The sequence below is a fragment of the Amphiprion ocellaris genome, chromosome 15, assembly GCF_022539595.1.
Source record: "Amphiprion ocellaris isolate individual 3 ecotype Okinawa chromosome 15, ASM2253959v1, whole genome shotgun sequence".
In the NCBI taxonomy this organism is placed as follows: domain Eukaryota; kingdom Metazoa; phylum Chordata; class Actinopteri; family Pomacentridae; genus Amphiprion; species Amphiprion ocellaris.
This window is the reverse complement of record NC_072780.1, coordinates 33,924,846-33,945,800: the sequence shown is the minus strand read 5'-3', so window position 1 is coordinate 33,945,800 and position 20,955 is coordinate 33,924,846. Positions and strand designations below refer to the sequence as shown.

Here is a 20,955-nt window from a genome sequence, read left to right as displayed (position 1 = left end):
TTTGGCTTCATGCCATTTGTCTCATTTTTTGTCATTTTGTGTCTTGTTTTCATCATATTGAATGCAGAAAGCAGCAAAAAAGGTTTGTTTTTTACAGAATTTGGTACAAACAGTTTATTTTGGCAGTTTTTTTGAATGAGATGTGCAGAATAAATAGCAGTAAGACATAAAAACAGTTGGTTTTGACAAGAAATTCTGCCAAGGAGCTGCAGTTTTCACAGCCACTTCCAGATGCTGGGTTTCTTCGCCCACACACTGCCTTGAACGCCTCTTTTTTTGGATTATCAAAGAAAAACAAGGTTTGCTTCTGGGTGTTTAAAGAACAGCAGCAGTTTAAAAGCAAAGAAAGGGAAACTTCTACTCTAGTGTTTACTGAACTATTTATACATGAAACCAAATCAGTTTAACTTTATTATCTAGCATCAATCATTTTAAAACTAAAGTTACTGAAAAACATCCAGAAATAGTTTAGATCAAGGGTGTCCAACATGAGGCCCGTGGGCCAAAAGCGGTCCTCCAGAGGGTCCAATCCAGTCCTCAAAGTGAAAATATTCCAGAGAAGACATTAACTGCAGATTGTAAATTAGTAAAACTATAAATTTAAAATCATTTCTAGATGATGACAAGTTGTTTGGATCATAAAATAAAATACTAGATTGTTCATTGTTCTTTTGTTATTTTATGTCTCATTTTTGTAATATTTTGTCTCGTTTCTGTTGTTTTTTTGTCGGATTTTTGCCAAATTTTTTGTCATTTGTCTCATGTTTTTGTTGTTCTGTAACTTTAATTTTTTGTCAAATTTTTTGTTTTGTTTCGTTTATCTCATTTTTTTTCTCATTTTTGTAATAGTCTTGTTTTTGTTGTTTTTTGCCTGACTTTTGTTGTTTGTCTCATGTTTTTGTCGTTTTGTGTTTCCTTTTTGTCTCTGTTTTTTTTTTAATCTTATTTTAGTCATTTTGTGTTTGGCTTTATTTGTTGTTTTGTGTATCGTTTGCGTCGTTTGTCTGCTTTTCTGTCATTTTGTTTCATGCTTTTGTCATTTTTTCTTTCATTTTTGTCATTTGTCCATTTGTTTGTTTTTTTAACTTTTTTGTCTCATTTTTGTTTTGTGTCGTCCGTCTCATTTTTTGTCGTTTTGTGTCTCGTTTTCATCATATTGCATCTCATTTTTGTAATATTTTGTCTTGTTTTTGTTGTTTTTTTCTGACTTTCGTTGTGTCTCATATTTTGTCGTTTTGTTTGTTTTTGTTGCTTTGTGTTTCCTTTTTGTCTCGCTTGTGTTGTTCGTCTCATTTTTGTAATTTTTGCTACACAAAACCATGAATAAAATCAAGCTAAAAATGACTAAAATAAGACAAAAACCACAAACGAGTCAAAAAGGAGACGCAAAATGACAAAAACATGAGACAAACGACAAGTCTGACAAAAAACAACACAACCAAGACAAAATATTACAAGTATGAAACACAAAACAACAAAAACGAGAAATAAAATGACAAAAAAATGAGACAAAAAAAATTGACAAAAATGTGACACAAAATGACAAAAACGATACACGAAACAATGAACAAAGCAAAACACAAAACGACAAAAACAAGGCACAAAAACACAAAAGCGAGAAACAAAACCCCAAAAGTCAGATAAAAAAAACAACAAAAACAAGATAAAATATTACAAAATGATGCACAAAACAACAAAAGAACAATGAACAATCTAGTATTTTACTTCATGATCAAAACAACTTGTCATTGCCTAGAGATTATTTAAATTTATAGTTTTACTAATTTACAATCTGCAGTTTTTACACTTTGAGGGCCAGATTGGACCCTCTGGAGGACCGCTTTTGACCCGCGGGCCGCATGTTGAACACCCCTGGTTTAGGGGGTTAAAACGTGCCTAAACAGGTCCTTTAAAGGGTAAACGTCGTCTTCACGCATACGAACATTTGGTAAAACTTCTCCTGAGTGCGTTTTTGATTTAAATGTGACGACAAAAAGGCGTCCAGCTGCGAACATGCAGCCTCATCGTCAGAGAGGAAGTGAAAAAGCTGCAGAGGATCAGACGTGCTGCTCCGGTAAACACTCGGAGTCCTGCCCTCCCGCTGAGCTGTTGGGCAACCGGCAGTAAATTCCTGCGCCTGGCGGAGGGAGGGAGGGAGGAGGATCCCCCGGAGCTACCGGCGCCGGTTCCAGTGACGTCGGCCGCTCTGAAGCCGCCCTCCCCCTTTCTGCCTGGGCCTTACAGGAATTCCCCTCCTCGTCACATTATTCTGAGGAAACCGCTGCGACGCCCCGCACCGCCACAGCTGACAGGCCGGAAACTCACACTGGTGCGCCCCTGTTGACAGAGTCCGTGCGCACTTGTTGTTCTTTCTGCTGCTGAGTGTTTGTTCGTTCCCTGAAACGTTCCCTGAAACGTTCCATCCCGGAGCAGAACAGTGCTCGGCTCTGGGAGGTTTAACTCTCAACTCGGACCGGAAACAGTCGGAGCTGCTGGCTGTCAGTCGCTCAGGGCGCCACGGTAACCGACAACAACAGGACGGAGGATCTACACTGGTTTATTTTGAAATGTTTGGCTGCTGTGGAGTCTGTGTTGGACAGAAAGCTGCTGCAGGACTCCGGCTGCTCTGCTGCTGATGTGTAAGTCCTGCGCTGTTTGTTTACAGGTTAACTTTAGAGCGTTTAAGCAAACACAGCAGCTCCAGTCATTTATTGATTAACCTCAGTGTGTTGTTGGTTAACCCTCCTGTTGTCTTCATTTATAGGCACCAAAAAATATTGTTTCCTTGTCTGGAAAAAATCCAAAAATTCAGAAAAAAAAAAAAATCATCAAATTTCTGAAAATTTGCAAAACCTTCAGGAAGAAAATTAAAAGTTTCCCGTAGAATTTAAAAGAAAAAAAAACTCCAAATTTGGCAAGAAAATTCTAGTAAATATTTTCAAAAAATGACTAAAAATCTTGTTTTAAAAAATCCTAAAAATATCTAAAGTGATTCCATATATATCAGTAAAACTTCTGATATTTTCTTTAAGAAGATTCACATAAAAATCAACCAAAATCCAGCGAAATTCACTGGATTTTGTTTGATTTTTTTGTGAATGTTCTTAAGAAACATTTTTAACATTTCTTTCTTTCTACCAAAAAATGTTCAGAGATTTCCCAAAAATGTGGAAAATATGGACATCAGAACTTTCACTGTGAAAATATTGTTTGGCACTTTGAGTGTCAGAAAACAGTGAAAACTTCCTGACGTGGTTTCTCAGATAGTTGGACATTCTTATTTTCTTTCTGACAGATGTGGAGAGTAAACAAACAGCTGGATTAGCAGACTCTCAGCTCAGCAGAAAGACCGGAATGTTCTTCTGAAGCTCGTCTATGAACATGTTCTGTCCGGTTTCATTTGTTCATAACCTGAAGTTTAGATGATTCCTTGTTCAGGATCAGTGACTTCCTGCAGTCTCTGCTGGTTGCCTGGCAACTGGTCCCAGCCAAAATACAGCATGCCGAAAAAACAGAGTGCTAATAAAGATAAACAAAACTCTAATCAGCATTAAAAGTGCTTAGATTTAGATGCTGATTGTTTCCATCTGTTTACTTCAGGTGTACTTTCTCATCTGTCAGCAGAAAGTTTTCCTCAAAACTGACCCGTTTTAATGTTTGAAAATGTGTGAAAAAAAAATCTATTTTCACAGTGAAACTTCTGATTTCCACATTTTTAAAATTTTGGGGAAATCTTTTAACATTTTTTGGTAGAAAAAAGAAATATTAAAAATGTTTCTTTAGAACATTCACAAAAAAAATAAACCAAAATCCAGCGAAATTCACTGGATTTTGGTTGATTTTTATGTGAATGTTCTTAAAGAAAATATTAGAAGTTTTACTGATATATATGGAATCACATTAGATATTTTTGGGATTTTTTTGGAAGATTTTTGCTCATTTTTTGAAAACATTTACAAGAATTTTCTTGCCAAATTTGGGGGATTTTTCTAAAAATAAAACTTTCAAGGAATTATTGGAATTCTCTTCCTGAAGTTTTGCAAATTTTCAGAAATTTGGGGAATTTTTTTGCTGAATTTTTTTATTTATTTATTTTTTGAGACAAGGAAACAATATTTTTTGTTGCCCATAAATGAGGGTTAAGACAATCAGAATGGTCTTTTTCAGAGCTCAGCCCAGGATGCAGGGATGGTGCCCCTGCAGATCCGTTCCTGGGGAATAGTTTTAGTGGAACGTCTGTTATTAAAATTCATGAAAGAATTAATCTCATGCTGTTGTCTGAACTTAGCTTTTGCTGCTCAGACGTTGTTGTTGTTGTTGTTAGAAAGTGTTTTGCAGATAGAGAAAGGAGAATGCTGTGTTAAACATGGAAGGCTTATACCTGAAGTCAAAGCTCCAGAACAGAAACTCACTGGAGTTTTTGGTCGACTAATATTCTATTTACTGTCATTTTAAGACACAGAAACACAGGAAGGTTCACAGTTAAAAAGCTGGTTGTGTTTGATGAATGGATGTTAACGGCCAGCAGTTAATTGATTCATTATTTAGCCTCATTCACATGGGATCAGTGTTACCTGGGGACCTCTGGTAGTTTGTGAATTACCAGGACGTCTGTGTTTCGCACGGGATAATCCGAGTCCGTGTTGTGCTGGAACTTACTGACGTTACAGCCTGGATATGATGTCGAATCTGTGCAGGTGGCAACATCTGCTGTTGTCACGTCCATGTGCAAAGTGGACGGCTGCTACTCGCAAAAAAAAAAAAAAAAAAAAGCAGAAAAAAATCCCAGACACCGGTCACGTGAATAACCATTAAATGTTGTAGCAACGCTATTGTTTGGGTCTCGTTAGGTTTGGGCACAAAAACCACTTGGTTAGGTTTATGGAAAGCTTGTGGTTCAGGGTAAAATGACCACTTTTAACGTGGTATGTAGTCGTCATGGCAACAGTAAATATGTCAAAGCAGCAACGTGACCTGAGAACAGCGGGCAGCGTTGTAGGGATAACGGGCCGTCAGGGTGTTTGGATTAAAGCTGTTGAAAGATATGCTTAGCGCAGGCTGCTACGCATCTCATCCATCTCTATATCCTCCCAGATTTCCTTCTTCTAGCTGATCTGATTCTGCCGTTTCTGTGATGCTCCATAGGCTTGTTGTGTATCAGCCTACTGCTGCATTTGCTCCTAAAATGCCGTTAAAATTTCAACCGCAGCCTCCAGAATTCATCCAGGAAAGATGTAGAAAAAAGTGCGCACTAAAAAAAAAACAACTAAAATACCCCCCAATCACAGAGATGCAAATTTGCACAGGACTAGTATTATCCCAGGACGTCTGTGTTTGGTGAAATATAGTAGGTGATTTGCGGGGGAATTATTACTTTACCAGTTACAGACATGGTGCATTCACACAGGATTAAGATCACAGAACTCCTCCGCAATTATTCCAAATCACCAAAGGTCCCCAGGTAATACTAATCTTTATTTATTATTTTATGGATTAAAACAAAATTAACTGATGAGGCAGAAGACCAGCAGAGTACCTGGTTCCAGACTGTTGGAGGCTGAGTATGGAAAGCTTTACTAGCTAGCAACAGGCCACCATGACAAAGACTTCTGTGGCGGTTAATGACTTCCAACCAATGCTAATGGATTTGAGCTTAAGTTTTTAGGACACTGACCTTAAAATACAACAACTATCAGCCTTTTAAATTTGTCCTAAGCTTCTTTTAACCCTCCTGTTGTCCTCATTTACGGGCACCAAATAATATAAAATAATAATAATTCCTTAAAAGTTTTCCTTAAAAGTTTTATTTTACAAAAGTCCCCCAAATTTGGCAAGAAAATTCTTTTACATATTTTCAAAAAATGAGTAAAAATCTTCTAAAAAATCCTGAAAATATCTAAAGTGATTCCATATATCCAAAAGCAAAATTCGCTGGATTTTGATTGAAACATTTTTCACTTTTAGTTTTTTCCACCAAAAAATGTTCAAAAATTTCCCAAAAATGTTGAAAATGTGGACATCAGAAGTTTCACTGTGAAAATATATTTTTTTTCCCACATTTTCAAACTTTAAAACGGATCAATTTGACCCACAGGACGACATGAGGGTTAATGATTAATCGACTATTGACTGATAAAGAGAAATATTTATAATTTACATCCCATCACATCAGAACAATTAGTTGAAATCAAATGAAACTGACTTGCATTAACTTCAACATTTAAATGATTTGAAGTCTCAGCTCCTCTCAGAGTTTACTGTCTAGTTTGCTGAATTAGTTTCCGTCCCGTGAGGCCCGTCACCGTGACAACACGTTGGTAACGTAGAAGTGCTGTGGCGGTGTTTCTTCAGTGTCACGGCCTCCACATGCCAGGAGGAAGTCGGGACGCTGACTGGATGCAGTTTGACGTGCGGCTTGTTTTTACTTCCAGTTTTTCTTTTTTTTAGCGTCCGTGGAGAAAGAAGTGGGCGTCTGTGTACAGCCGAGAGCTCGCTGCTGAATCCCAACGACCGTTTCACGTCCTTTCTCAAAGCTCGGAGGTCAGATCTTTTTATAGAACAGTAGCTGTGTGTTGGAGGATGACCAGTAGCTTCGCTGTTGGTTAAATTATCGCTTCTTTAACGCCTGTTCAGTTTCATGCATATCAGGATCAGGAACTGAAAGTAAGTAGATTTATTGAATTGATTAACTACATTTTAGCTTGTCAACTCGCTGCACTTTAACAGAGGATTTCCATTTTCTGCTGCTTTATGTTTAGAAAAACTACATCTAAGAGGAACTTATTGTGCTTTTAAAGGTGAATTTTTAACAGGCAGATTATATAAATAACTTTAAAAACATGATGCATTAGAGAACATGACTAAAAATAGACGGTTGATTGATTAGTTGATCGTCAGATAATTAAATATTTCTTCATTTCAGCTCATCTGTTGACATTTAAATTACAGTAAACTATTAATTTGAGGCTCTGGCTGGTTGTGATTTATATTTTTCACCAGTTTCTGGAGCTTCACAAACCAAAATATCGCCATATTGATCCAAAACATTGATAAATTATACATGAAACTAAGGATTATTTGCAGCCTTGTGTAAAATGTTTAGCTCCAAACTCCCAAAGTAAGATGCTGCTCACATAACAATGAATCACTAAGAATCTAATGATTTATTAGCAGAAGTACACTGAGTATTGGTTTTACTTAACTGGAAGTAGTATTTTCACGAGGGGACTTTTATTTTCATCGAGTATTTTCCCCGTGTGATCGTGTCTAATAACGTGATCTGAATACTTCCTCTATATCACTGGACAGAATTTGATGCTTTTCTCTGTTTTATATCGTTTTAAATGAGTATATTTGGGTTTTGGACTCTTGACTGGACAAAATGAGCACTCGTTGTAGCTTTTTCAGTTACTTTATGGGTAAATATCTGCCATTTATTCATGTTGCTGTGCTAATCTTGTATTTTTTCTTTAGATAACAGCAGCTTCTAGTACTCATTAAGTTCATATCTTTGACCTGAGTGTTGCACAGAAGATGTAATTTATGAGTTTATTCACACAGTAAACAGTGTTTCTGCACAAGGTCACATTTATATTACATTCAGATTGTTATCTGTGTTTTAATGTAAACTTTCAGGATATTTTTCTTGGAGCTGCAGGCTGATGTTTGCCGCCGCTTTAAAGCAAACCAGTGTGTCAAAATCGCTCAGTAATTCATAAATAAGCAAATTTAGAGGAAAGCCTGAACCGCGGGGGATTTCTGCAGAGAACGAAACGATTAAAAGAATCCAGATTAATCAACAAAGCAAGTAGTTGTCGGTGACGGCTTCTAATTTATTCTGCAGCTTCACGCCTCCCATGATTCACAGCAGCTCGTTGTTCATCTTTCTGTTTCGGCTCTTTCTATTTTGGATTATTTTGGGGGGTTAAATGTGTCTGAAAAAGATGGAAGAGGCAATATTCATCTCCACCTGCACCATTAAAACCCCTACACATGAACACACACACTTCTGCCCGCCCAGTAGATTTCTGGTTCTATCAATTTTTCGCCAGGGTTCCCACACAGTCCTGATAATCAGTGGCCTCCAGTCTGCTGCTTCTTCCACCTCCAGCTTCCTGCGGGGGCAGCGCTACTGTACAGATACCACCAAAACCTCTGTCTTTGTCTGCCAGTGGGAGGCAGGGAGGCAGGAGGGAGGCAGGAGGGAGGCAGGAGGGAGGGAGGAGGGAGGCAGGAGGGAGGCAGGAGGGAGGCAGGAGGGAGGGAGGGAGGGAGGCAGGAGGGAGGCAGGAGGGAGGCAGGAGGGAGGCAGGAGGGAGGCAGGAGGGAGGGAGGAGGGAGGCAGGAGGGAGGCAGGAGGGAGGCAGGAGGGAGGGAGGCAGGGAGGCAGGAGGGAGGCAGGAGGGAGGGAGGCAGGGAGGCAGGAGGGAGGCAGGAGGGAGGCAGGAGGGAGGCAGGAGGGAGGCAGGAGGGAGGCAGGAGGGAGGCAGGAGGGAGGCAGGGAGGCAGGAGGGAGGCAGGAGGGAGGCAGGAGGGAGGCAGGAGGGAGGGAGGCAGGGAGGCAGGAGGGAGGCAGGAGGGAGGCAGGAGGGAGGCAGGAGGGAGGCAGGAGGGAGGGAGGGTGTGGTCAATATTTCATTTGTTGACTCGCAGCTTTATCCTGAATTACAGGGAGGACGGAGCACTTTTATTATCCACGTTACAAGACAGGACCGGATGGTCATCATGTCTGTGATGCAGATAATGAAAGGTTTTTTAACTCCTGCCTGCCGTCGACTCGCCGTCAGTGGAGGGTAAACAGCTCCTCCATCCATCCATCCACATCCCATCTCCCGATTGGTCGCCACTGAGTCGTGGGATGTTTAGCAGTCGGCAGCAGAGAGAGCAGGGTTTGCTTCACTGCTTCTGTTCTGTGTTTTAGAAGCCTCGTCTGTATCTGAGACGCCAAAACGATGTCGCAACATGTTTGGTTTTCTGGAATGATAAATGTGGTGTAAACATGCTGCCTGATTAGAACTCTGTTGTTGTTGGCATGATTTAGATTTAAATCTGGAACTTATTCATCAAAGAAAAGGTCAAACAACGGTTGGATTGATTGTGTAACTCTTCAACCACTTCAGGAAATTCTAATCGCATTTTTTCCATATTGTTGGACTCCATGCATCAAACATTTAATTAGTGAATTGAGAAGATATTCGGCACGAGGAAAACTTTCATTTCCAATTTATTTTACTTGTAATCAAACATTTTTTGAGTCTAGTTTTAGTCTCTTTGGTTTGCAGAGCTGCTGTTAAAGAAACAAAACTTGATAATGACACATAACTGGTTTAAACTAAGCCCTTAAATGTTTTTAAATGTTAGATATTGCAAACAACAAGTGCAAGTTTCTGCTAAGTGTTGCTTTAAGTAATTAGCTGATATGAAATTACAGATCAAGTTTTTGGGACTTTTAGTCATCAAACAATGTGTTGATTAATTATTTCTATTAACATATAATCTATAAAAGGTTTCATGATCTTTGCTTCATCAAATTAACCGTTAAATGGGGTGTAATGTTGTCTGTGCTGTTTTTATCGGTGTTGTTGGTCCTCCTCCAACCACAGACGGGAGTCCAAAAGATGTTTTATGTGTTAATTGCATGGCCCCTAATCAAATAAATACATTTTAAAAATAAAATTACGGTCTTAAATAATGAACGCTGCTTAAAGACCTGCAATTTTCTGCAAAATTTTACTTTAAATAATGATGTGTCTGATATAAACTTACAGATCTGACGGTAATGGTTTCAAGTTTTTGGTATTTTCGTTATTAATCAGTGTGTCGATCGATCTTTTTAATTAATAGTCTGTAGGCTGAAAACAAGTTTCCAGAAGACAAGCTGACGTCTTCAGAAGTAAATGCTCACATTGGAGGAGCTATAATCTGCAAATATTTGGATGTTTTTTCCTGAACTTGTTTTCCTGCTGCTCTCCGTCCGTCATCCTGCCGTCATTCTTAGTTTCTGCAAAGTGTTGCTTTAAATAATGAACTGTCTGATATAAAATTACGGATCGGATGTTAATTTAGTTTCAGGTTTTTGGTCCTTTAGTCATTAACCAGTGTGTTGATTGAGCTTTTTAATTCATATATAGCCTATAATTGACATCTTCAGAAGTAAATGCTCACATTAGAGGAGCTGTAATTTTCCTGAACTGGTTTTGCTGCCGTCATTCTTGGTTTCTGCGTGGTTTAGTGTTGACTGGATGTGATGATGATGATGTGAGCTCCTGGTTGCTCTGATGATGATGGACTGCAGGGTAATGGGGGATTCCCTGCATCATCATCATCATCATCATCATCTGGGAGCTCAGTGTTACTTCCTCTCTGAGTCTGTCAGTCTCAGTTCTGCTTTCAGACCAGCAGTCTCTCTGCACAGGCGTGTCGGTGGAGATAAAGACGCCTTCTGGCTGCTTATTGCATCAGTCAGCTGCTGAGGGCTGCAGAAAAACGCTGCGTCTCCTCCTCAGGAAGAAAAGCTGAGATAAGATGGGCTTCCTTTAAAGGTGGCAGTGAAATCTGCAGAGCTCCAACATCTGCCAGCTGCTGTTCTGTCACAGGAGGAGCTTCAGCAGTTCACAAACATGAAGCCTTCCAGTGACAGATCTGGATTCACTGTCAGGAAAAGGAAACGTTGCTGCTTCTACAAACAGCCTTCCTGTCTGCTGGTCCTCTGATCAGAGAGAATGAATTTAAAACTCTTTGAGGAGAAGCTTTGCTCAGTAAAGCTGCAACTGATGATTGTTTCCATAAATCTGATAAACACTTTGGGGCTGCACAGTGGTTCAGTGGTTAGCACTGTCGCCTTGCAGCTCCCCGGTTCGCATCCCGGCCTTCCCAGCATGCATGGAGTCTCCATGTTCTCCCTGCTGGGTTTCCTCCAGCTTCCCCCCACAGTCCAGAAACATGCTGAGGTTCAATGGTGATTCTAAACTGTCTGTAGGTGTGAATGTGATTGTTTGTCTCTATGTGTAGCCCTGTGATAGGCTGTTACCTGTCCAGCTGTGATAGACTGTTACCTGTCCAGCTGTGATAGGCTGTTACCTGTCCAGCTGTGATAGACTGTTACCTGTCCAGCTGTGATAGGCTGTTACCTGTCCAGCTGTGATAGACTGTTACCTGTCCAGCTGTGATAGGCTGTTACCTGTCCAGCTGTGATAGGCTGTTACCTGTCCAGCTGTGATAGACTGTTACCTGTCCAGCTGTGATAGGCTGTTACCTGTCCAGCTGTGATAGACTGTTACCTGTCCAGCTGTGATAGGCTGTTACCTGTCCAGCTGTGATAGACTGTTACCTGTCCAGCTGTGATAGGCTGTTACCTGTCCAGCTGTGATAGGCTGTTACCTGTCCAGCTGTGATAGGCTGTTACCTGTCCAGCTGTGATAGGCTGTTACCTGTCCAGCTGTGACAGGCTGTTACCTGTCCAGCTGTGATAGGCTGTTACCTGTCCAGCTGTGATAGGCTGTTACCTGTCCAGCTGTGACAGGCTGTTACCTGTCCAGCTGTGATAGGCTGTTACCTGTCCAGGTGAACCTGTGATAGGCTGTTACCTGTCCAGCTGTGATAGGCTGTTACCTGTCCAGCTGTGATAGGCTGTTACCTGTCCAGCTGTGATAGGCTGTTACCTGTCCAGGTGAACCTGTGATAGGCTGTTACCTGTCCAGCTGTGACAGACTGTTACCTGTCCAGGTGAACCTTCACCCTCAGTCAGCTGGGATAGACTCCGCCCCCCATGACCTTAATGAGGATTAAGTGTGTAGATAATGGATGGATGCTAAACACTTTGTTGAATAAAAAAACATTAAGAAAATGAATCACAACACTTCTTCACGTCGCTTCTTTTGCCTAAAACATACTTCCGAACCCGAAAATGTTGGATTGACCGTCAAGCAAGACGAATTAAAGCAAAAAATGTTCATATTTGAGAGATTAGAGACAGCAGATTTGTCTTTTTTTGAAGTAATATCATATAAAAATCGTTTTAATCACTGAACAAAGTGCAAAATTAATTCTAATCTGCTTAATATGTCAAATGTTGACGATTAATTCCTTGTTTAGTCTTCAGATGACTTGTTTTGTGCTGATATTCAATGTTATAACAGAAAAAGTCTTGTAGTTTTACTTTTGAGAAAAGAGTTTTCAACACAACAAAACTGTTAATTACTCTGATGGTTATTTTATTGATTATTCCAGTCGCTGTTTGGTCTCCATGCGGCAGTTTTTTCTTTAAAGCGTCAGACGGTCAGTTGATAGAAGACAAAGAAAGAACCAGGTTATGTGCTGCTGCTGTGGAATTCTTTATAAATGAGTCGATATATTGCTTTGGTTGATTACCTCTCTGCTGACGGACTGATGGAGGGGATCTGTTTTTACTGAGCTGTAAAACGTCCTTGTTGTGAGGGTGTGTTTGATGTGGGTGTGTTTGCTCACAGCTGGGTGGGAACAGGCTGGTGGAGGTGCTGCGTTACATAATCTCCATCTTCCTCCTGCACCGTGACGCTGAAGAAAGGGGCAGCTGCCGACTCTCATCATCCTCATGCTGCTGACTGGTTGCTGAGAGTTTGTTTGGCTCAGACTGATCCTGATCTTTAACTCTGTGTGTTTTTTGTCGTGCATCCGGGTCAGTCGCTCACAGATGCTGCTTTGCTGGAGGAGGACCCCCTCCTGAACACATATCTGCGATGCTAACAGGAAGTGCTGAAGCCACACTGAAACACGTGACCGCTGTGCATATGGCTGCCATGAAAAGCTGCCACGGCGCCGCCGACGGCCGCCATGTTGAGGCCCAGCAGGGCGTCTGTTGGCCTGCTGGGAACAGGTGGGGGTTCTCACTGGGAATCTGGTGGCAGGAACATGCAGTTGTGATGCGGCTCCATATGGGTCGCTGTAATTACTGGGAACTGTTATCTCCACTCCTTGTTGTTATTATTTGCCTGTTTTCTGGAAACTCCACTAGCTTGCAGATAGAAGCCGTTTCAAAGCTGCGTTGTGAAGCACTTTTTGACTGAGAACAGATTTTCATGGAACAACCTTAACCCTCATGTCGTCCTGTGGGTCAAAATTGACCCGTTTTAATGTTTGAAAATGTGGAAAAAATATAAATTTTCACAGTGAAACTTCTGATGTCCACATTTTCAACATTTTTGGGAAATGTTTGAACATTTTTTGGTGGAAAAAAATGTTAAAAATGTTTCTGAAGAACATTCACATAAAAATCAACCAAAATCCAGTGAAATTTGCTGGATTTTGATTTTTATGTGAATGTTCTTAAAGAAAATATTAGAAGTTTTACTGATATATATGGAATCACTTTAGATATTTTTAGGATTTTTTTGGAAGATTTTTACTCATTTTTTTGAAAATATTTACTAGAATTTTCTTTGCAGATTTGGGGGATTTTTTAAAAATAAAACTTTTAAGGGAAACTTTTAAGGAATTATTGGAATTTTCTTCCTGAAGGTTTTGCAAATTCTCAGAAACTTGGGGAATTTTTTGGGTGAATTTTGGGATTTTTTCCAGACAAGGAAACAATATTTTTTGGAGCCCGTAAATGAAGACAACAGGAGGGTGAAAAGGTTTAAAGGACTGCACAGTGGTGTAGTGGTTAGCACTGTCGCCTTGCAGCTAGAAGATCCCTGGTTCGCATCCCGGCTTTCCAGGATCGTTCTGCATGGAGTTTGCATGTTCTCCCTGTGCATGCGTGGATTTTCTCCAGGTTCTCCAGCTTCCTCCCACAGTCCAGAAACATGCTGAGGTTAATTGGTGATTGTAAATGATCTGTATGTGTGAGTGTGATTGTTTGTCTCTGTATGTAGCCCTGTGACAGACTGTTACCTGTCCAGGTGAACCTGTGACAGACTGTTACCTGTCCAGGTGTCCCCTACCTTCACCCTCAGTCAGCTGGGATAGACTCCAGCCCCACGACCCTAATGAGGATAAAGTGGTGTATAGATAATGGATGGATGGAACTTTAAAAGGTTCTTCCTCTGGCATACATGCACCTACACACCCCAGTCAAGACTTAAAATATAGGATTATTCAAAAGGAATGAACTGATTTCATGACGCATTGCTTCAGTTCTCAAGCGTTGTCATGGAATGAGTCAGTGACTATTTGAAAGAGCAGTTTTCCTCTTTTAAATGGTATATAGAATGTGTATATATATATATATATATATGTATATATATATATATATATATATATATATATATATATATATAGATATATATAGATATATAGATATATAGATATATAGATAGATATAGATATAGATATATATATATGCATAATGTGGAGAGAGGACAAACAGCTGACATCATGGCTACACATGGAACCATTAACAATCCAGAAAGAAAAGGATCAGAGGTTAGATGGAGAGAAATGATTGTCTACGCTGAAGTTCATGCCACTTGAGTGATTGATTGATTGATAACTGCTTACTAGAAATGTTAGTTTTGGGGATTTTTGCCCTCAGTGAGGGAGTTTTCAGCTTCTTTGGAGGTTTTATCAGTGTGTGCGATCGGACCAGCTACAGTCTCTAAATAACGTCAGCAACATGCTCCAGAATGGACACATTTATCTCCATTAGAAGATAATTAAAATGCAGTCACAAGGATCTTCTCTCTCACAATGTTTAATCGATATAAAAGTCACTTTGGAGGCTTCATTTGCTGCAACAGGGCTTTCCTTCCAGACTCTTACAGCGTCTTACTTTATGTTTGTAGTGTTCTGGAGAGGCGTGATGTATTTTCATGCTCAGCAACTGGAGCTGAAAAGCTTCGTTCTTAATGTGAACCCTGTGGAGCTGCTGGACTATGGTGGCTGTAGCTCAGTGGAACCACAGGAGATGTTTGGATGCAGGTTCTGGGTTTGATTCCAGCAGACAGAAGTGATGCAGCGTTTAGATTCAGGTGTGATGTTATTCATTAGTTGGACAGGAGGACGCTCTGGATCTGCAGCTGTCACGTCTCTGCTGATTATGGTCTGTTGGATGGGCTTCCCTCCTCAGCTGATAGGTTGGAACCTCTCTACAGGTGAGCCACGGGATCAAGAGCACGTTTTTGCGTCATTTTCGTCCTCGGGACACGAGTAATCACATTTCCCACTCATTGTAGCCGGAGAGAGGAGTGGGCTGGAAGATACGAGGAGGAGGAAGAGGAGGAAGAGGAGGAAGGGGAGGCATTAAAGGTTGGTGGTTGTCATGACAGCGACCAGCGAGGAGACTGACTCCCTCGCCCACAAACTCCTGCCCCTCCCAGCCTGATGCTCCTCGGATAACGGAGACCAGGACTGGACCTGGAGGCCGAACCTCCATCTGCTGTTAGCTGCCGTCCTGTTTCTGTTTGCTGCTGCTCCAGGGGTTGGTCAGACTTCAGGAGCATCCAGAGACTTAGAGGGAAATAGTGACTGTGAAGTCTCTAGAGCCCAAACAGCGATTTCTGGGCTCTGGATATTCAGATATTTGGGTCCAGCCCTAAAACTCTGTGACTTTTTTTCTGTAACTAACTCCGGTGAGGATTCTTACTGACTCGTCTGCAGTCTATACAGCACATTATTGCTAAGTAGGAGTTTTAACTTCCTACTAATAATTCCCTCTGTTCTGTTTGAAACCGCACTTGTAAACAGTTTAGTTCTAAGTGGGACCTTGTGATCTTAGGATCCTCAGACTGTTTTCTCTCACATTTCGTGGTCGTGCTCCACAGTGTGCTCTGCTTTCCATCAGCGCCGACATTTGTGTGGATTCCTTTTGTTGTTTTCCCGTGGTTACAGCACAATTACACAGATTTCAGATGGCATGATGTAGTGAAATATCACCCGGACAGCCGTAATGAAGGAAACATGAACGGGGCTGTAATCATTCCCTGCTGCCTTAATAATTTGGACTCTGTGGATGGAATATTTTTTTTTTTCTGAGGTGTTTCCTGTTCTTTCCATCCTCCAGAGCTCCACTTCATGGGTGTCATTCAGCGTGAGGGGTCTTGTTTGTGGCTTGTTATGTAAGAAGAGGAATCTGATGTGTAATAGCTTACACTCATACACAACCGCCAATAAGATTTTTGGTGGGCAGTAATCACTTCTGCCTCGGTTTGCCAGTGCGGTCTAATACAAGACACATGTACGCAGCTGTGCAAACAATGAAGCACATGCCGGAGAAAACCTTCGTCCACATCCTCCGACCGCTAAACCAAGCATTTATTATCTCAGATCAGCGTTTAGCGGAGGAAGCTGCGAGGTTGAGCCGAGGCGGACACGACTCTGAGGGAAGCTTCGGGATTCTCTGTTTGGAGAAATACCACGCCGCCTTTGTTGCCAGGAAAACAGCCATTCCTCTGTCGGGTATCATTTATATGTAAATAGAGCAGTCGCACAACACATACCTCTCTCAGTCTAGCTTTGTGTCAGAGGCAGCTCGTAAACAAACACTCCTGCCTCTCCTCGTGAGCCTCGGTTGCTGTGTTTCTGCTGGCAGGGTGCCTTTGTTTTGCTCCACGGCAGCGCTGGGTGGGGAGGCGTTATGTAATGCGTGGCGTGTGCCTGGATGTAGAGAGAAGAAGCAGGGTGTGACTGTAGTAACACACACACACACACATGATGACATAATCCACTGACCTCCTCCGAGTATTCCCGGCATCGCTCCGTGAATTTGGGAACCACAGAAGAACATCCTCTTTCACCCTCCATTAGCGGTTCTGCAATCTAGGACAGAATTGCTCCCACCGTTCTAATGTCATATGCGGGGCACGGAAACCTCCACGGCTTTGTTTTTAATCCAGTTTCCATGATCCGGGGAGGCAGGAAGACACTACAGTACTGCTGGGCTTCTCTGTGATCGTGTAGAAGGCTAAAAAAACAGCTGATCACAGGAGTTTGTATTAAAGTAAGCTGGTAAAAAGGCTCAGAATACAGTTTGCATGATGGAAAGTAATGAGAAGAATGGACAGAAAGACTTAAGGGTTGGTCTGACCTCACTTTTAATCCTTAAACATCAATAATTTAGTGGTTTTAAAATGCATAAACCGATAAAACAACTACAAAGAAAGCTTTCAGGTTTTCTGCATCTAATGCTTGGAATAAATTAAAATCTCAACTTCAAGCCCTTGTTCTACTGAATGAGTTTAATGTTCTGGTGAAATTATTACAGTCTATGTGGTTGGTGTGCAAGTGTTATGTGTGAGCCAGTTCTGATGTTAATTTTATCTGCTGTTTATTGTTTTTAATGTGAAGATGCTGACGCCCTCTTGGTCAGATCTCCCTTGTAAAGGAGATCTCTGATCTCAGTGGGATGAACAGGGTTAAATAAATGTTAAATGTTTAAAAAATCAGGAGATGAGGAAAGTACATTGCAGACTGTCTTAGTGTTTGTCTAGATGGAGTTCCAGGTGTGTTTGCTTAAATCAAGCACCTGTCCTGCTGTCTAACTGCTAACTGGACGTCTTGTTGATGATCTCCTTCTGATTTTTTTTTGGTTTTTAGTGCTGTTATTGTGTATTTGTGATTTTATTTGCCTTGTTCTGGATGTGCAGCACTTTGTCTCAATCTGTGGTTGTTTAAAGTGCTGTATAAATAAAGTTGGATTGGATCTCTGCAGCTTTGTGTTGTATAAAGGTGTCTGGTTTAACTTTAGCTAGGGTGTTCAAACGCCAGCACAGGCTGGAAGCTGATTTTTAGCAGAGATGCTGCAGGACTTTTCCAACATCGTGTGATGAAGTTTATCAGTGATGTTCTGCTCTGAGTGTAAATCATCGTTTTTAGAGGCGGTAGTAAATACTGACAGATTTCAGCAGCTGGATAAACGATGTTGAACAAGTTTCTCCGTCATGTAGATCAGCTGTGATTATTCAGATGTTATGTGACGATCGGTGCTGCTTTGTCCATCCGTCCGTTTGCAACATTACTCAAAAACAGACCAACGGATTTGGATGAAATTTTCAGGGAAGGTCAGAAATGACACAAGGACCAAGTGATTAGATTTTGGCAGTGATGCGGCTTATAGTCTGGAGCCACGGATTTGTTAAAGATTTCTGTATCATTGGCAGATAGCAGCACAGCATCACTGTAACCATGACAACAGGTGAACGCTATGTGAGCTGCCTGCTGACGATCACATGATTCGGTATCTGTGCACGACGTACACATGCAGAACACACACCTGTGCTCAGAGCAAAGTCATTTAGTTTGTGGGTACATCTATATTAAATGGACACATTCTATGATGCTGTGATTTCTGCCACAAATTTTTTTTCAAGATTTCATCTGTCAGAAATGATACAACGACTGAGCAGCGACTAAAAAAACGCTCCGAGTGGTTTTCCTGTTTATAATAACAATGATCCAATGTTGACTTTATCAGGTCTTCACATTTTTAATGCAACCAGGCTTGTTTTAGGGTGGTTTTAAGTGCCAGTGGTTCAAAAACTGTTTTATTAGAATATAGAAAAACATCCACTGTGTGCGATTCATCCCAACAGTAACTCTGTTATTAGCTTTAACCTTTTAACGCTGATCATCGCAAATTTGCATCATACCGCTTTCATTCAGACTGCAGCTGAGATCGCGTATCCATTCCCCCAGTGCTGGTTTGTGCATATTCAGTATGTACCTAGGAACCTTTTGTAAGCATTGGTTTCTCATAGGACTGGTCAGAGTGGGACCTACATTAATATACATCTATTATTATTTTATATCTATTCTATGTGCTATAGACAAATTAACAATCTCCACTTAACCCTCCTGTTGTCTTCATTTACAGGCACCAAAAAATATTGTTTCCTTGTCTGAAAAAAATCCAAAAATTCAGCAAAAAAAATCCCCCAAATTTGGCAAGAAAATTCTTGTAAATATTTTCAAAAAATTAGTAAAAATCTTCCAAAAAATCCTAAAAATATCTAAAGTGATTCCATATATATCAGTAAAACTTCTAATATTTTCTTTAAGAACATTACATAAAAATTCATTTTTTTGTGAATGTTCTTAAGAAACATTTTTAACATTTCTTTTTTCCACCAACAAATGTTCAAAGATTTCCCCAAAATGTTGAAAATGTGGACATCAGAAGTTTCACTGTGAAAATATATATTTTTCCACATTTTCAAACTTTAAACTGGGTCAATTTTCACCCACAGGACGACACCAGGGTTAATTTAGCATCATCTGGAATGCAAAAACACAAGTATTTATTTTTTAAATATAATTGTAAATAAATTCAGGCGTCAGGGGGTTAATGTGACCGACTATCAGTTAAGGAAATTGTTTAAAATTTGCAATCCCAGTTGATCTTTATTAAAATTTCCCCTTATTTTTAAAGTTTATATTAAAACATAAAGTAAAATAAACGCACGCTGGAGTCCATATGTTTCCTCCCTCACACAGCTGGCAGCAGTGACCTGTAGCAGCAGGAAATGGAGGGTTTACCTCGTCTACCCGCCTCTGTTCCTCTGTGAATAACCTATTCACACCACAGTGAGCCGCTGTATATAATTAATATTGATTACAGTAACGCTCAGCCAGCACTGCGTCACCTCCCACACAGCTCAGACAAAAACAGGTTCTTCACCTGCTGGCTGGTGGGTGATGACTGTGACATATAAAAGGCCTGAGTGGGGTGAATCTGTCTTCCCTGAGGGCAGTAAATGGCATCTGAATATGTAAATGGCCCTGTGGGTTAGAGCTCACATTAAACATGCTGCTGCTGCTGCTGGAGCTCCTATAAGTGGGTGTGTCTGATTGTTTTTGTGTGCGCCCCCTCCGTGATTACAGCAGTTTCCATCATGGAATCGTGCACTCTCTCTGCTGTGGAAGAATGTCTGTTTTTCATTTGAGAGACCTTCATCCTGCTGCAGCCGTGTGGGAAGCATCTCCAGTATCATTAGTTTCATTCTGCACCGAGGAGCGCAGTCCTCCGAGCTGAAAATTGTTTCTGCTCTTGTGTTTCAGATAAAATCGAAGAGGCGCAGAAAGAGCTTAAAGACCCCAAAGGCCCACAGAAAGGTAAGACATCTCTTATCCAGACTCTACTTTCTCTTTCACATCACTGCTTTCTAGGCTTTTTCTTTCTCTTCACCATCTGGTAGCTAAAAGGGAGTTGGACAGCAGCGAACAATTATTTTCATTTTCATTTCTTGATTATTCCATTAGTTACATTTATCGAAAAAATGGTGAAAAAACATCGAGTGAAGCCCAGAAATAACATCCTGTCAAGCTGTGATGAGTCCGTGAGGAGGACAGAAGCCAGAAAATATATTAAAGTTAAGAATCTAGGATCACAGACTTTTAAAACAAAGAAAACTAAATCTAAATAATTAAAAAATAACAACTCATCAATTAATAGTTTCCATTGTGAGACAAATACTAATAAAAACAATTTAACATCAAAGAATTTTTCCACTAAAATTAATTCAATTTGATGTGTTTTTTTATTGTTAGTGGCATAAAAAATATGTATTCCATCGTCACTGCAGTCGTGGCTCTTTGCAGTTAATTTTAATCAACAGTATTTGTACATGAATGATGTCTTAAGAAATGCTGCATTTATGAGGGAGGTTAATAATATTAATAATGGTAGAATAAGCAGTTGCTGTGATGGAGGTAGGGTCTGGGGTTTTTGCAGCTGTCTGTTTTAATATAAATGTCTTTAATGGCTTCTACAGACAATATTGTCCAACTGCATTATTTCATTTTTTGCATCAAGTTTGTTTTGAATACCTTTAGCAGTGTCCTAAAATTTAATGGTGTTTAAATATTTAGAGAAACAACAACTATTGTGTAATGTTTCCTTGGTTTTTAATAGTTTGCGTGGATGTGTCCAGTGATCTTTTTACAGACACTGTACTATGGCATGACTAAACACATGAAGAGCAGCTCCTTTTGTTAAGTGGCTTGTTATGTAACTACATCCAAACAGAGGAGCCAGCTGGGTTAAGC

General features: G+C 40.5%; 1 protein-coding gene across 7 annotated transcripts in view; it reads left to right on the top strand.

The window, feature by feature from the left end:
• Window positions 1-20,955, top strand: part of hivep1 (HIVEP zinc finger 1) — a 65,593-nt gene that overhangs the window by 31,049 nt on the left and 13,589 nt on the right. For 4 of the 7 annotated variants that reach the window (XM_023296124.3, XM_023296126.3, XM_035941934.2 and 1 more), the window contains exon 3: window positions 19,969-20,022. In XM_023296124.3, the coding sequence (XP_023151892.1) occupies window positions 19,969-20,022 (54 nt within the window). Of the gene's footprint in view, window positions 1-2,262; window positions 2,640-15,938; window positions 16,372-19,968; window positions 20,023-20,955 lie in introns of those variants that run through there. The other 3 variants (XM_023296127.3, XM_055017675.1, XM_035941933.2) reach the window with 3 other exon arrangements.